Source organism: Anolis carolinensis, chromosome 3 (assembly GCF_035594765.1).
Source record: "Anolis carolinensis isolate JA03-04 chromosome 3, rAnoCar3.1.pri, whole genome shotgun sequence".
In the NCBI taxonomy this organism is placed as follows: domain Eukaryota; kingdom Metazoa; phylum Chordata; class Lepidosauria; order Squamata; family Dactyloidae; genus Anolis; species Anolis carolinensis.
The window spans coordinates 185745893-185768023 of NC_085843.1; the positions used below are offsets into that span (position 1 = coordinate 185745893).

General features: G+C 38.4%; 1 protein-coding gene across 1 annotated transcript in view; it reads right to left on the reverse strand.

Moving 5' to 3' along the window:
• anxa7 (annexin A7) overlaps window positions 1-22131 on the reverse strand; it is a 32766-nt gene that overhangs the window by 2508 nt on the left and 8127 nt on the right. Inside the window, exons 2-11 of the mRNA XM_008114234.3 lie at window positions 11867-11921; window positions 9797-10019; window positions 7589-7684; window positions 6899-6942; window positions 5505-5607; window positions 4931-5025; window positions 3705-3818; window positions 1926-2096; window positions 1239-1409; window positions 31-106 (exon numbers count right to left, since the gene is read on the reverse strand). Of these exons, the coding sequence (XP_008112441.1) occupies window positions 31-106; window positions 1239-1409; window positions 1926-2096; window positions 3705-3818; window positions 4931-5025; window positions 5505-5607; window positions 6899-6942; window positions 7589-7684; window positions 9797-10019; window positions 11867-11920 (1147 nt within the window). The 5' untranslated portion in view covers window position 11921. The remainder of the gene's footprint in view (window positions 1-30; window positions 107-1238; window positions 1410-1925; window positions 2097-3704; window positions 3819-4930; window positions 5026-5504; window positions 5608-6898; window positions 6943-7588; window positions 7685-9796; window positions 10020-11866; window positions 11922-22131) is intronic.

The window sequence follows — 22131 nt, forward strand, 5'->3', positions numbered from 1 at the left end:
CTGAAGAGTAAAATACGGGAAGTATCTTACAGATAGCCTTCAGGCCACGTTCTACATTTCCTGAAAATTCCCGTCCAATGCTGCTCAGTAGATCACGATTAGCAATCTGCAAAGAAATATTATGAAAATGTTTAATATTTTGTCAAATCCAGCTATGTCCTCTTTAGTCCACATTTACTTGATCTCAAAAAAAAAAAAAAACCCTATTCCTCTAGTACAGGGGTCCTCAAACTTTTAAAGCAGAGGGCCGGTCCACAATCCTTCAGACCGTTGAGGGGCCGAATTATCATTTGAAAAAAAAATACGAACAAATTCCTATGCACACTGCATATGTCTTATTTGTAGTGCAATACAACAATAACAATTAAAGAACAATACAATATTTAAAAATGAAAACAATTTTAACCAACATAAACCTATCAGGATTTCAATGGAAAGTGTGGGCCTGCTACTGGCCAATGAGATAGTCAAGTTAATTATGATTGTTGTTGTTGTTGTGTGCCTTCAAATCATTTCAGACTTTGGGCGAGCCTAAGTCTAAAATTATTTATTTATTTATTTACTACCTTTATTTACTACATTTATATCCCACCCTTCTCAGCCCGAAGGGGACTCAGAGCAGCTGTATGTACAAACAATATATTATATTATTAGCATAGCACAATATTAGCATTATACATTACTATATTGAACGATACCACTATAAGGTAAGGGTAAAAGTCCAGTTGTGACCGACTCTGGGGGTTGGTGCTCATCTCCATTTCTAAGCCAAAAAGCCAGCGTTGTCCGTAGACACCTCCAAGGTCATGTGGCCGGCATGACTGCATGGAGCACCCTTACCTTCTCGCCGGAGCGGTACCTATTGATCTACTCACATTTGCATGTTTTCGAACTGCTAGGTTGGCAGAAGCTGGAGCAACAGCGGGCGCTCACTCTGCTCCCCAGATTTGAACCTGCGACCTTTCAGTCCACACTATACTGTACCACTATACTGTAATATTATATGTAATATATAACATATAATTAATATTATTATATAGTATTATTATTAGTATTATATTATTATGATATTTTTATCAATATTATATGTATATACAATATATTATATTATTAAAACTGATATAAAATATTTTATTAAAAAACTGAGGGCGAGGGCCAGGTAAATGACCTTGGAGGGCCGCATCCGGCCCCCGGGCCTTAGTTTGGGGACCCCTGCTCTAGTACCCTATTAAATCTACCTGAGAATAGGCTTCAACGGTGGCTTTCAGCTGGGGAAAGCTTCTAGATGCCAGGATCATATTGAAACAAGATTCATCTGTCCCCAGTTTTCCTTCACCTGCTTGGTAAAGCCTCTGAGCATCTTGTTGAGCTTTTTGGTAATCAACATTTGGATTCTCATCCCGATTGCCCTGCAAGGGAAAAGGAGAAAAAGTATGGAATGACAACCATTGTACACTATACTCACTTCCAACAAATTGTCTGAAGTTACCGAGAGCCTAATGGGGACACTGTGTTCCATGAATGTATTTGGCATCATTTCTTAAAACGGATGTCTACTATCTTGCCAATCGCCATGATACAAAACGATGCTTTGGGCACTGACCATGAAAGAGATTAAATCCCATTACTACCCACGCCAGACAAGGATCACATAATTTTAATACGAAGATTTAATTATTCCTTCAAGAGGCATCTTCCCTGTTCCCCAAAGAGCCTGATCAGGAAAGTCATAGGCATAAAGAAGAAGAGACTGGCACGCAAATGTCTGAATGTGCAATACAGGCAAGATGGACATACACAGAAGTGGCCACTATAAAGGGGGGAGGTTGCAGCTTCCGGTAAGTGCATCATTCTTAAGCCATTGAAAAAAGAACCCATGAAGAGGATCTACTAAAGCAAGTAGTCCAAAAACATGTTCATCTCACCTGACACATAGATACAAGTAATCGTTCAAAGTGTCCTGATGTATCAGAACGAATATCCTGCTCAATGTCTCTTCCAAATTCAGTTTTGTAACATCTGACTATTTCTCGGATCTCCTGATTGGTCCTTGTGCAAAGAATCTCAATCAATACATTCTCCTGTGTTCCTGCTCCCTGCAAAGGGAGAAACAAATGGACATAGTTCACGTGTGTAACTCCACAAAAGACAGCTGGGAAAACATGCAGAAAATGGAATTCTTTAACCACAAGGAGATCTGATTAAGCAGAAGCACCTGTAGAACCATTATTCTCCAGACACAAGTAACACCTATTTCTGTTTATTTCCAATCAGTTCAAGAATAAAACTTCAACAATACTTTTTTACTAATTTGGGAGCGGGAGACATTGTACATGTAAAATGGAATTTTATATGTACAAATACTGAAAACTCTTCCATAAAAGCTGCAAACAAAGCAAAGATTCTGTTTTGTTTTGGGCATCGCCCCATGTTACCTGCCCTGAGTCCCTTCGGGGAGATGATGGCGGGATAGAAAAATGAAGTATTCTTAAGATTCTTCTTTGTTGCAGGTTCATCACCTCTGCTTAATCACATCTATCTTTCTCAGTGAATAATAAGGAAAATATTATCAGAGACAGGTTCCCTTATTTGTACTGCTCTGCTTATCATGGTGAAAGTGGTTACAAAGTCAAATCAAATATATTATGACATTGGAATCAGCCTTTACACACCAAGCATGAACATAAATAGAGAACTTACAGAAACGTGTGATTCCCCACCCAACTTGGAAAACTTCCTGATATTGCTTCGCACGTGTCTCATTACCCCAGGATGGGCTATTCAAATGTAACACATGTATTATATCTATTAAATAAAAATTAATTTTGCAAAGGGAGTCCTTTTCCCCCAAAATCAATTAAGGGGAAGATCTACCATATTCTAAAATCATGATAAGTATTGCACCCAAAGACAAGATGAATGATGTTTCCAGGCATGGAGGAGTACAAGAATAACCTCCTTCCTTAGTTTGATATGCAAAATCTATTTATTTACTACCAAGAAAAGACTCTTCTCATTTGGTTATTAGAGCAAGAACTTAAATAGGCATGCAGTCTATTAGACTTATGGCATAAAATCTTAGCAGTTTTAGACTACATTTTATTTTATCTCGTGTTGACTATCTTCCCATCTGTAGTACCTCATTTATCACTTTTTCATGCATATGGAGTAAGCATAGTTTATGGCCCTGTGTGAGTGGGGAAGGGCCAATTAATTAGGGAATTGTATCATTTTGTGTCTGAACCTTGAGACTCTTGTAGTAAACAATGTAGATGCTGAAAACCAAAAATCTTCCCTAAAGTCTGGTCACAAAAAACAAAATATGGAATGGTTTACTTTCTCAGTGATTATTAATTGATTGCACTTATATTCTGTCTTTCTCTCAGAATGAGACCCAAAAGAGTATTGACTTTAACTGAAAAAAAACAAAGCCCTGTTAGTATGGCACTCTATTAAAAACTGGCTTCTCCAACCTAAACCAAGAAATATTAGAAAAGCTACAAGAGTCCTACATTGTTTACACTCCAAACACAGCTTTAGTAGGGATTTACACCAAGGCAGGATTTTTCCCAGTGAACAACAGAGCAGCTAGGATATTACCGACAATAAAACTGGAAAAGGCAACGAAAATTACAGACATTCCCAATTACTTTAGTTCTACAGTATTTATTGAACTGTGTAGTTTCTTTCAGTAAAAACAATACCTTCATAGCATGCCGTAAACTCCAGGCATCATAATAGGTACTTGGCATGAACAATGCAAGGATCAGCTCTTCCATATTTCCACTTAGTTCAGACTTCAGATCTTTAATTAAATCCTGTCCAGTTACAAGGCAAAGGTCAGAAAAATATGCATAAGCCAACAAGCACATGTTGACATAAATTGCCTACATGTCAGATGCAATATCTAGCAATCACATTTGCTTATTGGAGCCCAGGAGACGTATTTCCAATGTTGTTCTTCTGTGTCTTCAAGTTATGCCTGCCTTATGGTGACACTAAGGTGAACCTATCACTGTGTTTCCCTCTCAAGATATGTTGTGAGGAATTGTGTCTTTGCTGCCTTTTGAGGTGGAGAGAGTGTAATTTACATAAGGCCACCCAATGGGCTTTCATGGCTGAGTTGAGATTCAAACCCTGGTCTCCACAGTCACAGTTCAAACTCAAACCATTACACAACACTGGCTTAATTAATAAAAATATAAATAAGTAATGAGGATAGATCAGTATAACAAATGCCCTTGTTTTTAAAATAATTTACTTTCTGTTTTTGATAACAGGGCCTATTTTTAAAAGAAATTGCTTTTTGTTTTTGATAGCAGGACTCAAATGCACAAAAGCAGGATTCCTTCTGAAGAACGGCTATGCCATGCACCTGTGCCTTTGATACTGCTATGTATTTATTACTGTTATCGCAGCTTGACAAGTATCGATCTCTTAGGAGAAAAAGTCAACCTTAATCAAAGTCTCATTTCTCAACTCATACTGGACAGTTTACAGCCACATAATTATACTAGCAAAGCACAGCAAAAGGCTTTGTTCCCTGCCAATGTTCTTGAAAACAGGTGCAGAATTGATCCCTGGATATGCATGCCAACTTCTATCAATCTTCAAGGGTAATACCAAATTGCATTGTGTTTACTAAGTTATTTAATTCTTGTTGCATTAATGTGGGTGTGGGGGGTATTCAGGGGTGTGGCTTTTTTTCAAATACAAAACAGTTCCATAAATGTGTGCAGCATTTTATTCCAATGACACAATGCTAGCATGCTGAAGATAAGCTGGCAAGCAAAACAAATGTCAAACTGAGGAGTCACATTACAGGTCTCACTTTGTTTGAACAGATAAATGCATAAGCCATTCACCCCTGAGCTAGTGCTCATTTGCTTCCCTTTTTGATGATTAAAAAGGAATCATCCATAGCACATACCTTGCCATACATGGTCTTGAAAGCAGCCTTAATTTGTTGCCTCTGACTATTAGAACGGTTGGACACAACATCAATGATGGCCTGTTCATCAGTCCCTAGGAAGCAAGAAGACAAGCTGGACAAGCCAAACTGGAGTAGGAAGATAAAAGCCTGTTATTTCTGGGCTCAAACACTTTTAAAAATAAATATTGTATAATCCAGGGAGTGGCCAATGTTGGCATGTGTAGGACCGATTTTCTGATAAAAATGCACAAAATGTATGTGAGAGAGACAGACAGACTAAACCAGAAATTGTCACAATCTATTCTGGTTCAGAACAAATATTTTTAAACATTACACATGGCAGAAGTATCCTCTAATCTATTAAAGTGGAAATTACTCCTCCAGGAAGCTTCAAGGGGCAATTTGTCTTTCTTTAAAAAAAAAAAAAAAGAAATTGTAGTCTGCAAACATTTTGAGAAGATGTCAGGCAACCCCTTAAATAGAGGCTACACATCAAGCACACAAACATATAACTCTAAGTCTGTATTTAGCCCAACAGAGTGCCCCTCTCCCAAGCCAAAACAGTCCTTACCAAAACCCTTCATAGCCTTGCGAAGAATCTCAGCATCTCTCCCTGCATCAAAGTTAGCAGCTGGTCTAATCGTGCCTTGTGTGGCTTGAATCATTGCTGCAGGCTGAGGACAAGGAATGCCTGTGTTACCATATAACTCACCTTTATCAAATGCTTATTAAAGACTACTACTGAAATTTTGAATACAGTACTTGGGAGAGATGAACAAAGATGTAGTCAGGGAGTCAATACATTGTAAAGTCTACTGGTGCTAAATCCACACAGCTCTGCTAACATTTATTATGTTCTAGGTGAACGCAATAGACTCAGTTTAGGTGATAAGACACATCTTAAGAGATAAAAGTGGCTCCCACAGAAGCTGCATGTTTTCCATGACCCACTAAAACTGCTTCCACACAGGGAATTACTCCAGATCATAATGTGGATTACAGAGATCCAGTTCACTCCAGAGTGCTTACACAAGCATCACATGAACCAGCTGCAAGCTGCAAAGGAGTACACAGAGCCACCAGATCTCTATAATCAATATTCTGATCCTGGCTCAATCAAAATCAATGCTTTTACTTTTCTGTTTTTCCCCCTTACCTCCTGGCAGAGATAACCAGCTTCCTCAGCACAGTAGTTTCATTGTCTGGAGCCAGTTGGCGGGGGAGGCATTTGTGTACCTGCACAGGTGTGCTGTGCAGTTGCTTTTTCACTTCGATCGATCCAGCTTAGGTCCTGTTTACATTTGCGCTCCATATTTGCCATTTGGCTCCTTCCTGTGCCTGGTTTATACACAGGAGTGATGCAGAAGATTGCATTGCTTGAATTGGGATTTCTGGTGAGGTTTTTTTTAATCACGCTGTTTCTGACAGAATTTGCTTTGGAGCTTGCATTGGGAGGAAATGTTTTCTAGACATCTCAAAAACAAGCTGCTTTCAGCCAGATTTTAGTGCCTTTGTAAATGGGGCCTAAATTTGGATTTTGATTCAAACCAGATTTTGATAAAAAATAACTTTAAAAAAACCAAGAGAGATTCCTAACTAGATTTTCAATGAGAAACTCAAGAGAGGGGATTTCCCTCAAACACTGAATGTAAACCTACCTTTTTGAAGTTCAAGAGATTACAATAATATAAGCAAAATAATGTAGGTTGCCTGTAATACTGTTGCAAATTATCTTTTATTTCTATCAAAGAAACTCAAATTGAAAGGCAGAAGTGATTCTTGGACATTCTTGTGCTATCCAAACTACTCTAGGAGGAGCATGATTTTGCAAATATGGTGTATGCAGAAGTCTTATACACTGGTTTGCGAACTGGAACTTAAGGCACTGCTGCCAAAACAATTTACAGTTTGCTCTGAATGAAACAAACATTAATCACTTCTATAATGACAACAGAAACAACATACCTGAGAAGGTGTGGGGCTAGTTGTTTGTCCACCAGGATACCCAACTTAAGAGAAAGATAAAAATGAAGTAAGATGCTCATATGTGAACATGTTGTGTGCATAGCAGAGGTATGTAAATAGGCCTGCAACCTTCATAGTGCCATAAGCATCCTTAAAATGACGCCCCTTTCTCTCCATTTCTGGACTCCTACTTCCTTCATTCCCTTTCCTGCTGCCTGTTCACTAACTAGTAATAGTCTGAAGCATGTTACTTCCAATATCATTTCCAAGGCAGACTGAAGCTCCCAAAGTAATAAAAAGGATAGAAATCTAACTATAGTATATATATCATAGGCAGCAACCTAACAGAGTTTAGGAGCTTAAGAAGAGGTCACACGCTTATGCGTTCTCACATCCTAATTCATCCCTTTTCTGCATCAATTTTCTTATTCTTCTTCTTGGGATTTTAACACTGGCATAATTAGTACCAAGTATCCCATGGCACCAATTAGGTACCACCCCATTTTAAAAGTTAACCACTTGTGCATTTGTACTTAATCAATATTTCAAGTCTAGTCAGTGTAAGATAAAAACATGTTAATGCACCAAAACCTAGTTGACTTAAATCATATTTAATTTAAAAGCATTTTAAAACAATCATCATTATGATTTCTTATTTTAATGGCATAAGATGAGAACAGCATATCATACCTGGCATTTGTGCAGGTGCACCCCCACCATACGATTGGGATGGAGGCTGTGGGTAGCCAAAGCCAGAACCATTTGAGGGTGCCCCAAACCCGGCCCCTGGAAAAATACAAAAAGGATTTTTAAAGAGTACAATTCTAAAACAATGTAAATGTAACCAAACATATTTTCAAATACAATTTACAAAAGAATCTATAACATAAACATGTAGGCACAATTTTACATTATACATTCAAATAGCTGCAAAATGTTCTGTAAAGTTCAGAGCATATGAAGCATTAAATATACAAAATAATATCCTCATAAAATATCTAGCAATTCTTCCTTTTTAATTAGTACTGGTAGTAGTAGTAGTAGTTTATTAAAGCTTTGACCATAGGTTATATGAATACAAAAGAAATAAGTACAATATAAAAGTACTCTTTTTTTCATCTATACATAACTATTTCATGTTCATTTTTTCCTTGAGGTGTAGGACTTCAGGATGTGAATGGATAATGTAAACACATTTATACAAAATGCTGGACAAGTTTAATGAAAGCCAATGCCATTCTAAATGCGTAACCTGAATAAAAATGCAGATATTGTAAAGGCAGGCAGCTGTATTGTGTCCCAGTTGCAGTTTTTGGAACAAACCCCTGAGAAGCTGTGCATACGTATAGTTCATTGACATAATCCCTCCTAAGGTTACCAGTGCCTGGACTATTGTGGCTAAACTATTGCTGTCCAGAACATGTGAAGCGGGGGGGGGGGGGGGGGATGTGACCTTTATCATAGTAGCTTGTATTGTGCATCAGGAACATTTCCTAAGCATCACAAGATAATGACATTGTCCCTTCAGTGGGAGAGCAGCTTTGTCCAAAACAGGCAAATTGCCTGGTTTCAAGACCCAGAAAACTGTCATTGCACTAGCATTCAATCAGCTTTATTTGCCCACATCCAGCCCAGCACTGAATCCAGTCACGGGTCCAGAACTTCCATGGATTCTCCTGATTGAGATGTGGCAGAGTCAGCTGATGGTGGAATGCTCCACAGCACCCAATAATTGTTCCTAACAGCTTCATACAAATGGCTGGGGGTGGGGGGCAGAACTGTCATCCTCCCAACACACTCAGGGGTTGCACACATAGATACCCAAAATCTAGTGGCTGGGCCCCATTTTCACCTCTAAAACAGCCACTTCCATTTTAAAACAAACTAGTAATTTGTAAGCATTTTCCAGGAATTCTAATTGGCTGCCAGACAACACACATTCTCTCTAAATGCCTTGCTTTACTGCTGGCTGATATGTTAGACTATGCCTGGAAAAAACCTGTTACAAAGAACCAGGAACAAATTATAATTAGGTCCTTTCCTGCAATATGGTATTATCTATAGCAACATTATTTATCACTGCAGGTTAATGAGAACTATGTTGCTGTAAATGTGTAAGTTATTTTAACAATTACAGGGTAAGAAGGAAGGAAGCCCATCACATAGTTGATGTTATGCCTTACACTGCAGCCCATGATCTGTAGGCAATGAGAAGTCACGTTTTCAGAGAATGTAGTTATTGCAGTTGCTTTTGAGAGATGCGAAGTAAATTCTAATTTTCCTTTGGAATGTTAACTGTAACCAAAAAGGAAATTTCAAACTTTGCTTTTGCAATGAAAACTGGACATTTTCATGCATTCGTAACATTACATTGTCTATTATGGTGGTGGCCATGTGGCAGGCACTGGGATGGGCATAAATGCAGCAGGGGGAAATGCAAGTGGCCACAACTGATTTAGATGTTAAAATACCATTTGAGACATAATGAAAATTGTCACAGCAGTAAAAAAAATGCTGTAGTCAACTCTGGAAATAGAATAAAAAGGGGAATATACTGTGATCAATTAAATAAATTGTCACTGGAAGAATGAGGAAGCCTATGGTCAGTTTGGTCCTATGTATCTTTTTGACTAAAAACCCTCAACTGTGTCAAACCCATTATTCAGCTTCCTTCATGCTGGACCTTATCAGCACCCAAAAGCAAGACAATTGGAAGTTATGCATTTAGGTTTCCCCTCCTGCCCTAAGTTCCTTTGGACTTTCCGAATAATGTAGCATAAAAACTGTAACTGTAAAGACCAGGGACACACATTCCTTTTGCCTATTTTGCTTGAATTACATGAAATAGGCATTCATCTACAGAGTAGTCTAACAGCAAAAAGCATTTTGGCAAGTTACCTCCAGGATAAGCTGGCATCCCACCAGGCTGAGGAGCCCCAGGGTATCCACCAGGCGCAGGGGGATATCCTCCAGATGCAGGTGGGTATCCTGCCGTTGCGGGGAATCCTCCAGATGGTGGGGCAGCAGGATATGCACCGCCACCCATCGGTGGGAAGCCTCCAGGCACAGAAGGGTAAGGATACTGACCAGCAGGAGGATAAGCAGAGTCTTGCCCTGTGGGCTGAACACATACAGACTGAACTCTCACAACACACAGAGGCCATTGTTACTTTAACTCAGAAATGATAGATACAGGCTATGCTGACCCCACACTGAGAAAGAAATTCACAAAAGACTCAAAATGTATACTGAGCTTCTTGCTTCAGCTCCATCACTACTTTCTGGATTAAAAAAAAAAACAACAACCCAGACACACATAAAAACTTATAGAATGAATTGATACATGGAATAATCACTAGGAAAGCTTTAAAAAGCTTGAGTAGGATCCAAAGTAGAGTAAGCTTGGTTGAAGTGATTTGAACTATGTCTCTGAAGATCAGGCTTTGAATCCTTGCTTAGACATGGAAACCCACTGGATGATCTTTGGGTAATTCACACTTTTTCAGCCCCGAAGTAAAGCGAGGCAAAACCCAGTGATAGGATTGCCTTAGGGAAGCCCTATGTCAAAAACGATTTGAGGCACTCTCACAACAAGAAGAACAGGATCCAAACAGCCACTGTTTTTAACTCTGTGCAGTAGGTCAACCAAAAAGACTGACTGCTTCATGGCTCATGGGGGCTAAAATTGAGATCTCCCAAGTCCTAGTCCAACAGACTGAGCACCAGAGCAATTGTGCATACACTCATGTATACAAGAACAGAATGCAACATTATTCCATGATAATAATAATAAAACTTTATTTGTAGACATTATTCCATAGGGCTGAAACCACTTCTAGACTCAAATGCTGCAAATCAGCATAAGATATGCTACATTATATGAAGAAAAAGAGTTGTAACTTTTGGTAAATAAAAAATAAATTAAGGGAGTCATTACTAATTCAAAGTGAAAAACTATTTATAGATTAAATGCAATACAATCTTTGTATAAATCAAACTAAAATGTAACATCTTGAGAGATAATGGCATGATTTGAAAAATGACACAATAGTGAGTGTTGCCTCAATGAAAAACTTGTATTTCTTATTCCTAACAGCATTCATCTATTCAGTAATGTTTAAACAAGGCAACACTACTGCATCATATGAGGAGGGACATGTCTTTGTGGCATGATCTAGACCAAAATGTCTTTGATTTGTCCCATTATAGATCAAAAAGATTCGCTCCTACACTGACACTACAATATATTTTGTAAGTGGATTTAACCAAACCAATATTGCTGTAGGGTGATTACACTGACAAGTCTAGGACCAGTTGGTGATTACTATATTTCTTCAATTCTAAGCCCAACTTTTTTCCTATACAAACATCTCAGGTGTATCTTATGTATGTTTGCTGTTGGTTGTGGCACTGAAATTAGGGTACATCTTACAATCTATAGCATCTTACAATTGAAGAAATACAGTACATTGAACATGGAACCTGGCCTCAAATTGCTTTGAAGATTCGCACCCACACCCCTTTACCAGAAATGTGAATCAGTGCACCAGAGGTGTCCGGGGTGAGGAAAAAAGGGAAAGCGACAGGTAGGAGCAGAGGTCATCACTAACCTCCTCCCATGGGGATCAACTGTCCAACCATGCCCTTGGGACATTTTTAGCAGACCCAGATTTGGATTTTTTAACTGCACTTTTTAAAAAAGGGGTGGACGCCTGCATTTTGCACAGCCAATTTTGCCCTGGATCTGAGATACACAGATATTATCTGCAGCACTTTTTTTTTTTTGCTGATCTCAGGTTTTCTTCTGATTTTTTAAAAAATGCAGTATTACTCTTGATGTGTGTTACAGCACGCATTGATACAGCATTATAGTGTCAGTGTAGTTGTGCCCTGCCTGGCATTCACAACATTCCCTATCCTGCTGCCATTGCCTGAAGAAATCCAGAAAATAATCTAATGAACACTTACCGGATAACCAGGGAAAGCAGGGTAGCCAGAGGGAGGATATCCTGGATATGACATTCTGCAAGGAAGAGAAATATACCTGAAAGCCTGAATGTTTATCTTCTTTTTTTAATTTCAGCTCCCAGATAGACTCATTAATTATTGCTCATCTATGGTTTTATCTATGCAATGAAACAATGGGCAAATGTGGAAAGTTAGGGGCTACACTAGCCCAGCCCACCTCCCCAAACCTCTGGAGACTTTGAAGGACCTCATCCTGCACTGCAGCTACTCCCACCAAAAGCCGCAAATGACACGGGGATTGCCTCTATGTTTTGGGGTTTCTTGAGCCATTCAACTACGGGATGTGAATGGAAGATACTTCTCATTTCAAAAAGGCCTCAAGTGGCTTGTGGGGAAACATGGTAGAAATGTCCCCCAGGCCTACTAGAAATTGGAGGAAGAAATTTATATCTGAGACAAAGTGAAACTCCAAATACGGCACAAACTCCTCAGAGTGTTTTGGGCAAATGTCGATTAAAATAGCTGTATTTTTTAAATCCCAGTGGGTCTGTAACAAACATAAAAATAAGCCTAGAGCAGGGGTCCCCAAACTAAGGCCTGGGGGCCGGATGCGGCCCTCCAAGGTCATTTACCTGGCCCCCACCCTCATTTATAATATAACATTTTTATATCAGTTTTAATAATATAATATATTATATATACATATGATATTGATAATATTATTATGTTATACAATGTAATACTAATAATAATACCATATAATAATATTAATTACATGTTATATATTACATATAATATTACAGTATAGTGGTATAGTTCAATATAGTAATATATAATGTTAATATTGTGTTATGCTAATAATATAATATATTGTATGTACATACAGCTGCTCTGAGTTCCCTTCGGGGTGAGAAGGGTGGGATATAAATGTAGTAAATAAATGTAGTAAATGAATAAATAAATAATTTTAGACTTAGGCTCGCCCACTTGACTTGAAGGCACACAACAACAACAACAACAACAATCCTAATTAACTTGACTATCTCATTGGCCTGATAGGTTTATGTTGGGTAAGATTGTTTTCATTTTAAAATATTTTATTGTTCTTTCATTGTTGTTGTTTTGCACTACAAATAAGACATGTGCAGTGTGCATAGGGATTTGTTCGTATTTCTTTTTCAAATGATAATGAAAATGATGAAAATGCAAATTGAGGTAGATGAAAGATATGAGCAAGATTACCAATCACATGAGTGGGAAGTATCTAGGATGCTACAAACAGTATGAGGAATGACAGTGCATTTAAAGGGTTTATTAAAAACATGGGAGAAAATCAAAATATTGAGCCATGCTCTGCAAACATCCCAATAAGAGGAGAACAGTATGTAAATCAACTGCTGAATCTCTATTACAGCTCCAGAGTTAGGGCTTAATAAAATTCACTCCCTCCCCCGACACACACACACACACACACACATACTATGCCCCTATACATTGAGAAGTTAGAGACACACTACTTCAGAGGAAAAACTGAAATCTGGGAAGGGGTCTAGAAAATTAATGAGCTGGTCAAACTTCTAGATAACCTACTGTGAAATAACTGAACTCACACTGGATGGATACCCTTATGAAAAACTAGCCAGCTATGTTTCAACTGCACATTAAATCATATTGACATAATCTAGTATCTTGAAAGGAAGACCACACCCCTCACAAGCCAGTTACATAACAGTAGGCTAGAGGAAAACAAGAGTCACCACAATATTTTACTAGAACAAAGATTGAATGGTTTTTATGAGAAGTACTGTGAAAGTAAGAGGTTTAACTAAGTTTTCCCTTGTTCATTTTGAATTTATTGTATTTTCCTTACAACAAACAGTTTATTTCCAACATCATGTATAGTATTAATGACACTTTAAATATATTTTCTGTGCCTATTAAAGGAAAGGAAAAAAGCTTTTCAGTAGCTAGACTTTTTAAAATATTTTTATTAAAGGTTTTTTTCCAAAATAATAAAATTGAAAATAGGGAAAAGAGAGAAGGTAAAAAGGGGGAAAGGGAAGGGAGGGAAGGGAAAGAGAAAAGGGAAAGGGGGGTGGAAAGGAAGGGGAGGGAAAATACAAAGGGAGAGGCTTGGGGGGAAGGAAGGGGGGTGCAAAACAAAAACAAAACAAAAAAGGATTTGACTTCCATTCTTCCTGTCAGTTAAATTCCAGCTTTTATCTATTTCTCTTTCTACTTAGTTCTTCTTTCCCTTTTGACGTATTTTTCATGTCTTTATTTCTTTATTTAAATTCGGAAGTTCATTTTAATGTAGTTTTAAAGTGATGTCCAATCGGTCATTTTAAAGTCTCTGTCACTATTCTTCGTTAATAAAAAGTCAGTTTATCCATGCCCTTTATCTCCATAATTTTATTTAGCCAGATTTCCTTAGTTGGTATCGTTTCTAATTTCCATATTTTGGCGAAGACCATTCTTGCTGCCGTTGCAAGGTATATGAGTAATTTTTCTTTATTGGAGTCTGAAAAAAGTTCCTTTTCAAATATTCCCAATAAATATTTTTCCGGTTTCATTGTACAATCAGCTTCCAATATCTTTTGAGTTTCTTTATTAATCATTTTCCAGAATTCTACTGTTTTATCACAAGACCACCACATGTAGTAGTATGTTCCTACTTTATCTTTACATTTCCAACAGTTGTTATCAGCATTTTTATACATTAATCCTAATTTATTGGGGGTCATGTACCATCTGTGAAGCATTTTAGGCCAATTTTCCTTTAAATCTTCTCTGCCATACTTCCTCCCATTCCTTCATCATTATTGGTCTTCCGATGTTCCTTGCCCACTTCGGCATTGAATTCCTTATTTCTTCAGTTTCGGTGGCCCATCCAAGCAACTTGTTGTATATTTTCGTCATTAACTTCTTTTCTGTTTGCAGTATATTATCCCAAAAGTCTTCCTTTTCGATAAATCCAAGTTTCATATCTGAGTTATAGTGATCTTTAATCTGTAGGTATTGGAGCCACGTGACCTCTTTGTAATTTATTTTTATATCTTCATGTTTTCATAAACGAAAGGAGTTTCTCTCTTTTATCAGTAGTTCTTTGTATGTTGGCCACTTCGTCCAACCTAACTATCTTCTTTGATTTTCCTCCAACGGCGCAATCCACAATGGTGTCTTCTCGTAAAAACTTCTTCAATACCTTCCCCATACCTGCAACAGGGACAATCTCACAAAATAGTTGCCAAAATTCTTTTCCTTGATGGATCCCCCATATCATAGGTATGAGTGCCACCCTTTCCTCAGGTTGAATCCTTCTAATGTAAGTAATTTAAGTTTTGATAATTTGATCCATTCTCTAATCCATACCATGGTACATGCCTCGAAGTACAATTTGAGGTGAGGTACTCCAAAGCCTCCTCTCTTTTTAGAATCACTCGTTACAGTAAATTTCACCCTGGGTTTTTTGCCATTCCATATAAATTTTGTCAAATCTCTATTCTGCTCTTTAAAATTTTTCATATTTTGTATTATTGAAATATTTTGGAATAGATATATCTTCCTGTGGAGAAGATTCATTTTTATAGCCACTATCTGTCACAACAATAAGTTCAAAATTTTCCAGCTTTCCAATTCTTTCTTTATTTCGTGCCACTTCATCAAATAGTTATTTTTTAAAAGTTGGTTGTTCTTTGCTAAAATCCAAATATCTAGGTATTTGATCTTTGTTGCTATTTTAAATCCAGTCAAATTTTGCAGCAAGTTTTGGTTCTCTTTTGATATCTTTTTCATTAAAATCATAATTTTCATTTTATTTATTTTGAGCCCCGCCAATTGTTCAAATTCTTTAATTTTGTCTAGCCACTTTTGTATTCTCTCTCGGATTCTCAATTATACAGATAATAACATCGGCAAAGGCTCTAATCTTGTATTCTTGTTTATCTATTTTAATTCCTCTCAATTCTTGATCCTCTCGTATATTTCTCATCAAAATTTCCAAAGCAAGTATGAAAATTAATGGTGAAAGGGGGCATCCTTGTTGAATACCCTTGTTAATAGTAAATTCTTCCGTAGGTTGACCATTGATCACAATTTTTGCTTTTTGCTGTTCATATATTGCATTTACTGCATTTTTAAATTGGAAGCCCATGTCCATTTCTTGAAATAGTAGTTTAAAGAAATTCCAATTTAAATTATTGAATGCTTTCTCTGCATCGAGAGAAAGCAGAGCTACTTCTTTTTGATGGTGGGTCTCGTAGTATTCGACCATGTCCAAGATTATCCTCACATTATTTTTTTGCTCCTTTCTGGGAGGAAGCCTGCTTGATCTTCTCCAATCCAATTCTTTAAAAAGTCTCTCAATTTTTCTGCCATAATACTTGCAAAAATTGTATAATCTGTATTTAGTAATGATATTGGGCAATAGTATCTAGTCTAGACTTCAATACTGTTCACCTGTCTTAAAAGAACAATTTAATGCAGGTAACAGGTAGGCCCTATTTACAGTCAGAGTTAACACATTTCAAGCAATGGGACCACTCTAAACATGACTGCATTTCCCATAAATCTGTGCAATGAGATTGTATAAATTAGCCTTCCTCTAATGTGGGAATTCGAAAGCAAAGTCTTATGCTCCAGTTAGCTTTGGAACTGCCATGAAAGGTGGGTGATAAACAAAGCACAGGCTCTGCTTAAAAAATCTGCTTAATTTAAGACCCATTCATTTGCACCACACCAAGTGAGCTTCAGAATAGTTCACAGAGCTTTGTCTGCACCTAGGCTAGGAGCAATAATTCCACCGGCCAGATGAAAGCAAAGGCTCACACATAGCCATACGTTATTATTAGCCAGCAAACCAAGCCAAAATCTATAGAACCCAGGTATACCCCACTACTCTATGCAGAGCCAGCCCTAGGTATTTTTCAAGTGTAGGCGAACAGAATTTTGGCGCCCCCCCTCCCCCAAAACCAATCATTGAAAAATAAAAGTGTTGGATAAGCGAAAATGTTTGATAATAAGGAGGGATTAAGAAAAGCCTATTAAACATCAAATTACATTAAGATTTTACAAATTAAGCACTAAAACATCATGTTTTACAACAAATCAACAGAAAAAGCAGTTCAATACCTTGCGGAGGCAGGCCGCAGGAGACAGGAGTTGCCTCGATGGTGCCCCCAACAAGATGGTGCCACAGGCAACTGCCTAGTTGGCCTGGTGGTTGAACCGCCTCTGTGTGATGCCTCATGGGCCTTGTAGTCCTGTTCCTGGTACTATCGTGGCAGATGAAGAGGAAAACATGGGGTTTTCGCCGGTTCAACAAGAGCCGGAGTCCCTTCACCTGCCGGATGTTGATGTTTGCCCTCAAGAATTCAGTAAACCAGGCCTTGGGCAGTACTCCCCTCCGTTTCCCAGGAAGGAATCTTATTCTAGAGACAGAGGAGTTAGAGAAGCTAATCGGAGAAGCTTAAGAATCGCTGCCAAACAACTGGCTGATTAGGTCTGCTTCCCTTGGGAAATTCTAAGGAGTAATGCATCTGGACAGAGTGGGTTTCGCTTCTCGTTCTCTAGGGAAAGAGATTGTTGGCGGGAAAACGAGACCCAATATAGGGGTTTGGCGCGAGAGATTCTTTGCGGAGTCAATTGATCAGCTTTAGGAGAGAGATCGTGTGTGGACTTCGTAACCCCAGTTCCTTGCTTCCCGGATCAAGTTTTCGAGCCTTGCCTTGCCTTGCAGTTTAACCACGGACCCTGTTCCACGCTTCACGTTTTGCCTTGTTTCTAGTCACGGACCTAGTCAAGAATCAAGTTTATTTCCAGCCTTGTTGTCAAGCTTCATTGGACTTCTAAGACTCTGACATTTCCCCACACTATTGCCTGGCAAGAGTGTGTGTTTCGGTCAAGTGGATTAAAACTTTGAACTCTAATATCATTTATTGGACAATACATTTTTGGACTATATTTGACCTCTTTTGAAAGGTCTGTTTCTGAACTATATTCTTCACTTCTTTTTATTGCTTTTATATATTTCTTTAATAAAGATATTAGATAGAGACTGGCCTCTGTGTAAGGTTATTGGTGACCAGCAGCCAGGGCTCTGACACTCTGACTCTATGAAAACGGCACTTGCACAGTAGCAAACCTATGAGTATACTCGTTTAAAATGAAATTGCTTGCTCCTGACATAGTCTGTGACCTTCCTCTATTACTTTTCATTAGTTTTGAAACTACTTATTACTTCAGCGCCACATAGCACTATACAGAACTCTCCTATTTCACATGCTGAAGTTTTATGCATTAGCTGTTTATTCATTAACAGATACTCTGAGCACTCTGTCCATTCTGTAATGTTCTCCCTAGCAAACCAAGTAAAAACAAAAGCCAAAGTTGATTCATAAAGATGTATCAAATCCAGAGAATGATACCCTAAATCCCCATCACCTAGAATTGAAAAACACTTCATGAGATGACTTTCAGAAAATAAAATTCTGTTATCTAGATCCCAAATATCACATTTTTAAACCATCAAAATAATGTAAATTTGATCTCATTCAAGACTATTAAGGGAATCTTTAGAGCAGGATCCTCAAATGTTTTAAGTGGAGGGCTGATTCACGGTCCCTCAGACTGATGGGGTGCCGGACTATGATGAAATAGTCCAAAATTAGGATTGTTGTTGTGTGCCTTAAGGCAGCCATAGGTATTACTGGATTAGAGCAGTGATGGCACAAGAACTTTTCTCTACTTGTGAAATTTCCCTGATCAAAATCACACAACCTCTAAGTTGCTGTTACTCCTGCTTGGTAAGACAAGTAAATACAATATAGAATACAGTAGAGTCTCACTTATCCAACATAAACGGGCTGGCAGAATGTTGGATAAGCGAATATGTTGGATAATAAGGAGGGATTAAGGAAAAGCCTATTGAAAATCAAATTAGATTATGATTTTACAAATTAAGCACCAAAACATCATGTTATACAACAAATTTGACAGAAAAAGTAGTTCAATACGCAGTAATGCTATGTAGTAATTACTGTATTTACGAATTTAGCACCAAAATATCACAATGTATCGAAAACATTAACTACAAAAATGTGTTGGATAATCCAGAGTGTTGGATAAGCAAGTGTTGGATAAGTGAGACTCTACTGTACTTCCCTACAATATAGATATTTGCATTTTCTTCCAGATGTAGAGCCAACAACAAGGCAGATGGGAAGAGAAGAAACAGAACGGAAGAAGGGAAGGGTAAATGAGCCTCTCACACACAGCTCACCAATTTAGCATCCTCTGAGAACTAGTTAGGACCTAAAGGAGGGGGGGGGACAAAGAAAGGGGGCAGTGCTACTGGTTTTCATTTTAGCATGATCTTTTTGTGGGTGTATAAACCCATTTCTTCAGATGCAGTACTGAGTGGACTGGACCTCTGATCTGGACCTGTTTCTGTTCTAACATGGGAAGATGTGATGAACCATACAAAGGTGTAGGTTCACCCAATAAGAATACAGAATATAATTAGAAGTTCAGGAAACAGATGAAGAAAAGGAGCTAAAGGGTATGAAAAGAGACAAAAAGGAATGTGGAAAAACAGGAGACATAGCAATCACATTTAGGAACACGTTAATCTTTTCAAAAAGACAAAGATACTGAAACAAAAGTGGGCTCCAAAATAAAGTGTACTATGAAATGAATTGCTATGAGGGCATAAAGTGCAGAGGCATTTCTTTAGATTATGGGTAGATTAAGTTTTCTTGGAAAATATTTATCTTATAAATTCATTTCACTTCACTCTATTTTGAATAAGTGGAGAATTTTGTATACAAAGATGGCACCAGTTCTAATAATGTTTCAGAATCAATGGACTTGATTCTTACTCTCTTTGCTTCTCCTGACTTGTGTTTCCTTCATCTTCCAGTACAAATAATATAGTTTCAGACACCACTATGCCACTTATTCATAGGAGAGGATTTTCAGAGATATGAACCATTCCAACCAGTTTGTGTACATAATTTAGTCACATGAGATGCTTAACACATAGAGGCCATTTCAGCTTGATAGACTTTGAATGACACTGATAGGTTTCCACTGCCCTATTAAACATGGGAGGGGGTACAAATACAGATATACACACACAGTATTGTGTTCCTTTGGGTTATTCTAAACAGAAACCACCAATCTGGTGTTACTCTGCCTTGCATACCCAAACAATAGGGTTATCTTAATGATCACTACATGAATTTCCTTTGCAGTTTCCTATATGGAAGTGACTATGAAACCCAGTGTATGACATTATTTTCAAGATTATGTGACTGTGACTTATAAAAACATAGATGCTACTGAACAACAATTATTTTTTTCCTGCAGTTTGTTTTTAGCTGGGAAAAACGCTATGTTGCCACTTAAGTACGTATATATCTCAATGGCCTTCTTCAAGGGCTACATAAAAACACTTGAGCACGTAGACATATCTCCCTTTTTCTGTCAATATAGTAAATGTTTTTCACTACCTTCCTTTATAACTGTTACCATCAGATTAGTAACATTAAGCCCTTAGGTACTTAAACATTGCTCATTTAGAGGGCAGGGCAATCCCTATCAGCATTCCCTAAACCCGTATTATTCCTCACATGTTTTAGGCTACATCTTCTATTATCTCAAGGCATGACAGGACTAGTAGTACACAATTCCTGGAAAACTACACCGTCTTTGGGAAGGGCGTGGCTATATTTCTAAATTGGGAGTGAGAAATGTACAGCACTCCTGTTGTTGAACTGCAATGTCTCAACACTCCCAATCCTACTGATCAGGGCTGCAGAGAGTTGTAGCTTGACAACATCTGAAAGCTGTACAACTCCAAAATGGAATTACTCATATAATCACAGAGTTGAAAGAGACCTTGTGAGCCATCCACCCCCTGCCAAGAAGCAGGAAAATCGCATTCAAAGTGCCCCTGACAGATGGCCACTCAGCCTCTGCTTAAAAGCCTCCAAAGAAAGGGCTTCCCAGGGAGAGAGCTCCACTGATTAACAGCTCTCACAGTGAGGAAGTTCTTCCTAATGTTCAGGTGGAATCTCCTTTCCTGTAGTTTGAAGCCATTGTTCCATGTCCTAGTCTCCAGGGCACCAGAAAACAAGCTTGCTCCCTCCTCCCTATGATTTCCCCCAACATATTTATATATGGCCCTCATCATATTTCCTCTCAGCCTTCTCTTCTGCAAGCTAAACACGCCCAGTTCTTTAAGCCGCTCCTCATAGGGCTTGTTCTCCAGACCCTTGATCATTTTAGTCACCATCCTCTGGACACATTCCAGCTTGTCAACATCTCTCTTCAACTGCGGTCCCCAGAGTTTAACACAGTATTCCAGGTGTGGTCTGACCAAAGCGGAATAAAGGGATAGCATGACTTCCCTGGATTTAGACACTATCCTCCTATTTATGGAGGCTTTTTTGCCACCGCATCACATTGTTGGCTCATGTTTAACTTGTTGTCCATGAGGACTCAAGATCTTTTTCACACATACTGCTTTTGAGCCAGGCATTCCCCATTCTGTATCTTTGCATTTCACTTTTTCTGCCTAAGTGGAGTATCTTGCATTTGTCCCTGTTGAACGTCATTTTGTTAGTTTGGCCCATCTCTCTAATCTGTTAAGATCATTTTGAATTCTGCTCCTGTCTTCTGGAACCAGCAGTCGGAATTATATCCTTTGAAGAGAACTAGTTACTTTATCCCTATCCTTTATCCCTATCATACAGCAAGTAACTACTTGTTAGCATTAATGCAGTCCAGAAAGATAACCTGTCAAATTATCAGTTACTAGCAAGTTACCATTACTGATCTTACTGCGTCATTTAAAATAAAGCAAAATACTCTCTGGTTCAATCAGTGGTAAATTAAGAAATTGCAAGGTCTGGGGAAAATGTGGAAGATTACAAAGCAGTCCTTCTGAGCCGCAGCATGAGGCAATGACTGGCGTGGCCCTTTCTCCTACCCACCTACACTGCCCAGACTGAGCCAACAGACACACCCAGCAACAGCCAACAGACACACCCAGCAACAGGCAGGAATCAATTTCCACCCCACTGAAAGTATGGCTGTTCCAGGCAAAAAATGACCCTGTTCTAAATTGTTACTTGGGGCGGGAGCTGGAGAGACTGGAAACCAGAGAGTTGGTTCTCGCAGAAGCAGAGGAAGCAGGAGGACATTTTTGCTCCCTGGCTTCAGGTAGGATTTGGCTAAGATTTGGCTAAGATTTTAAACTGAGT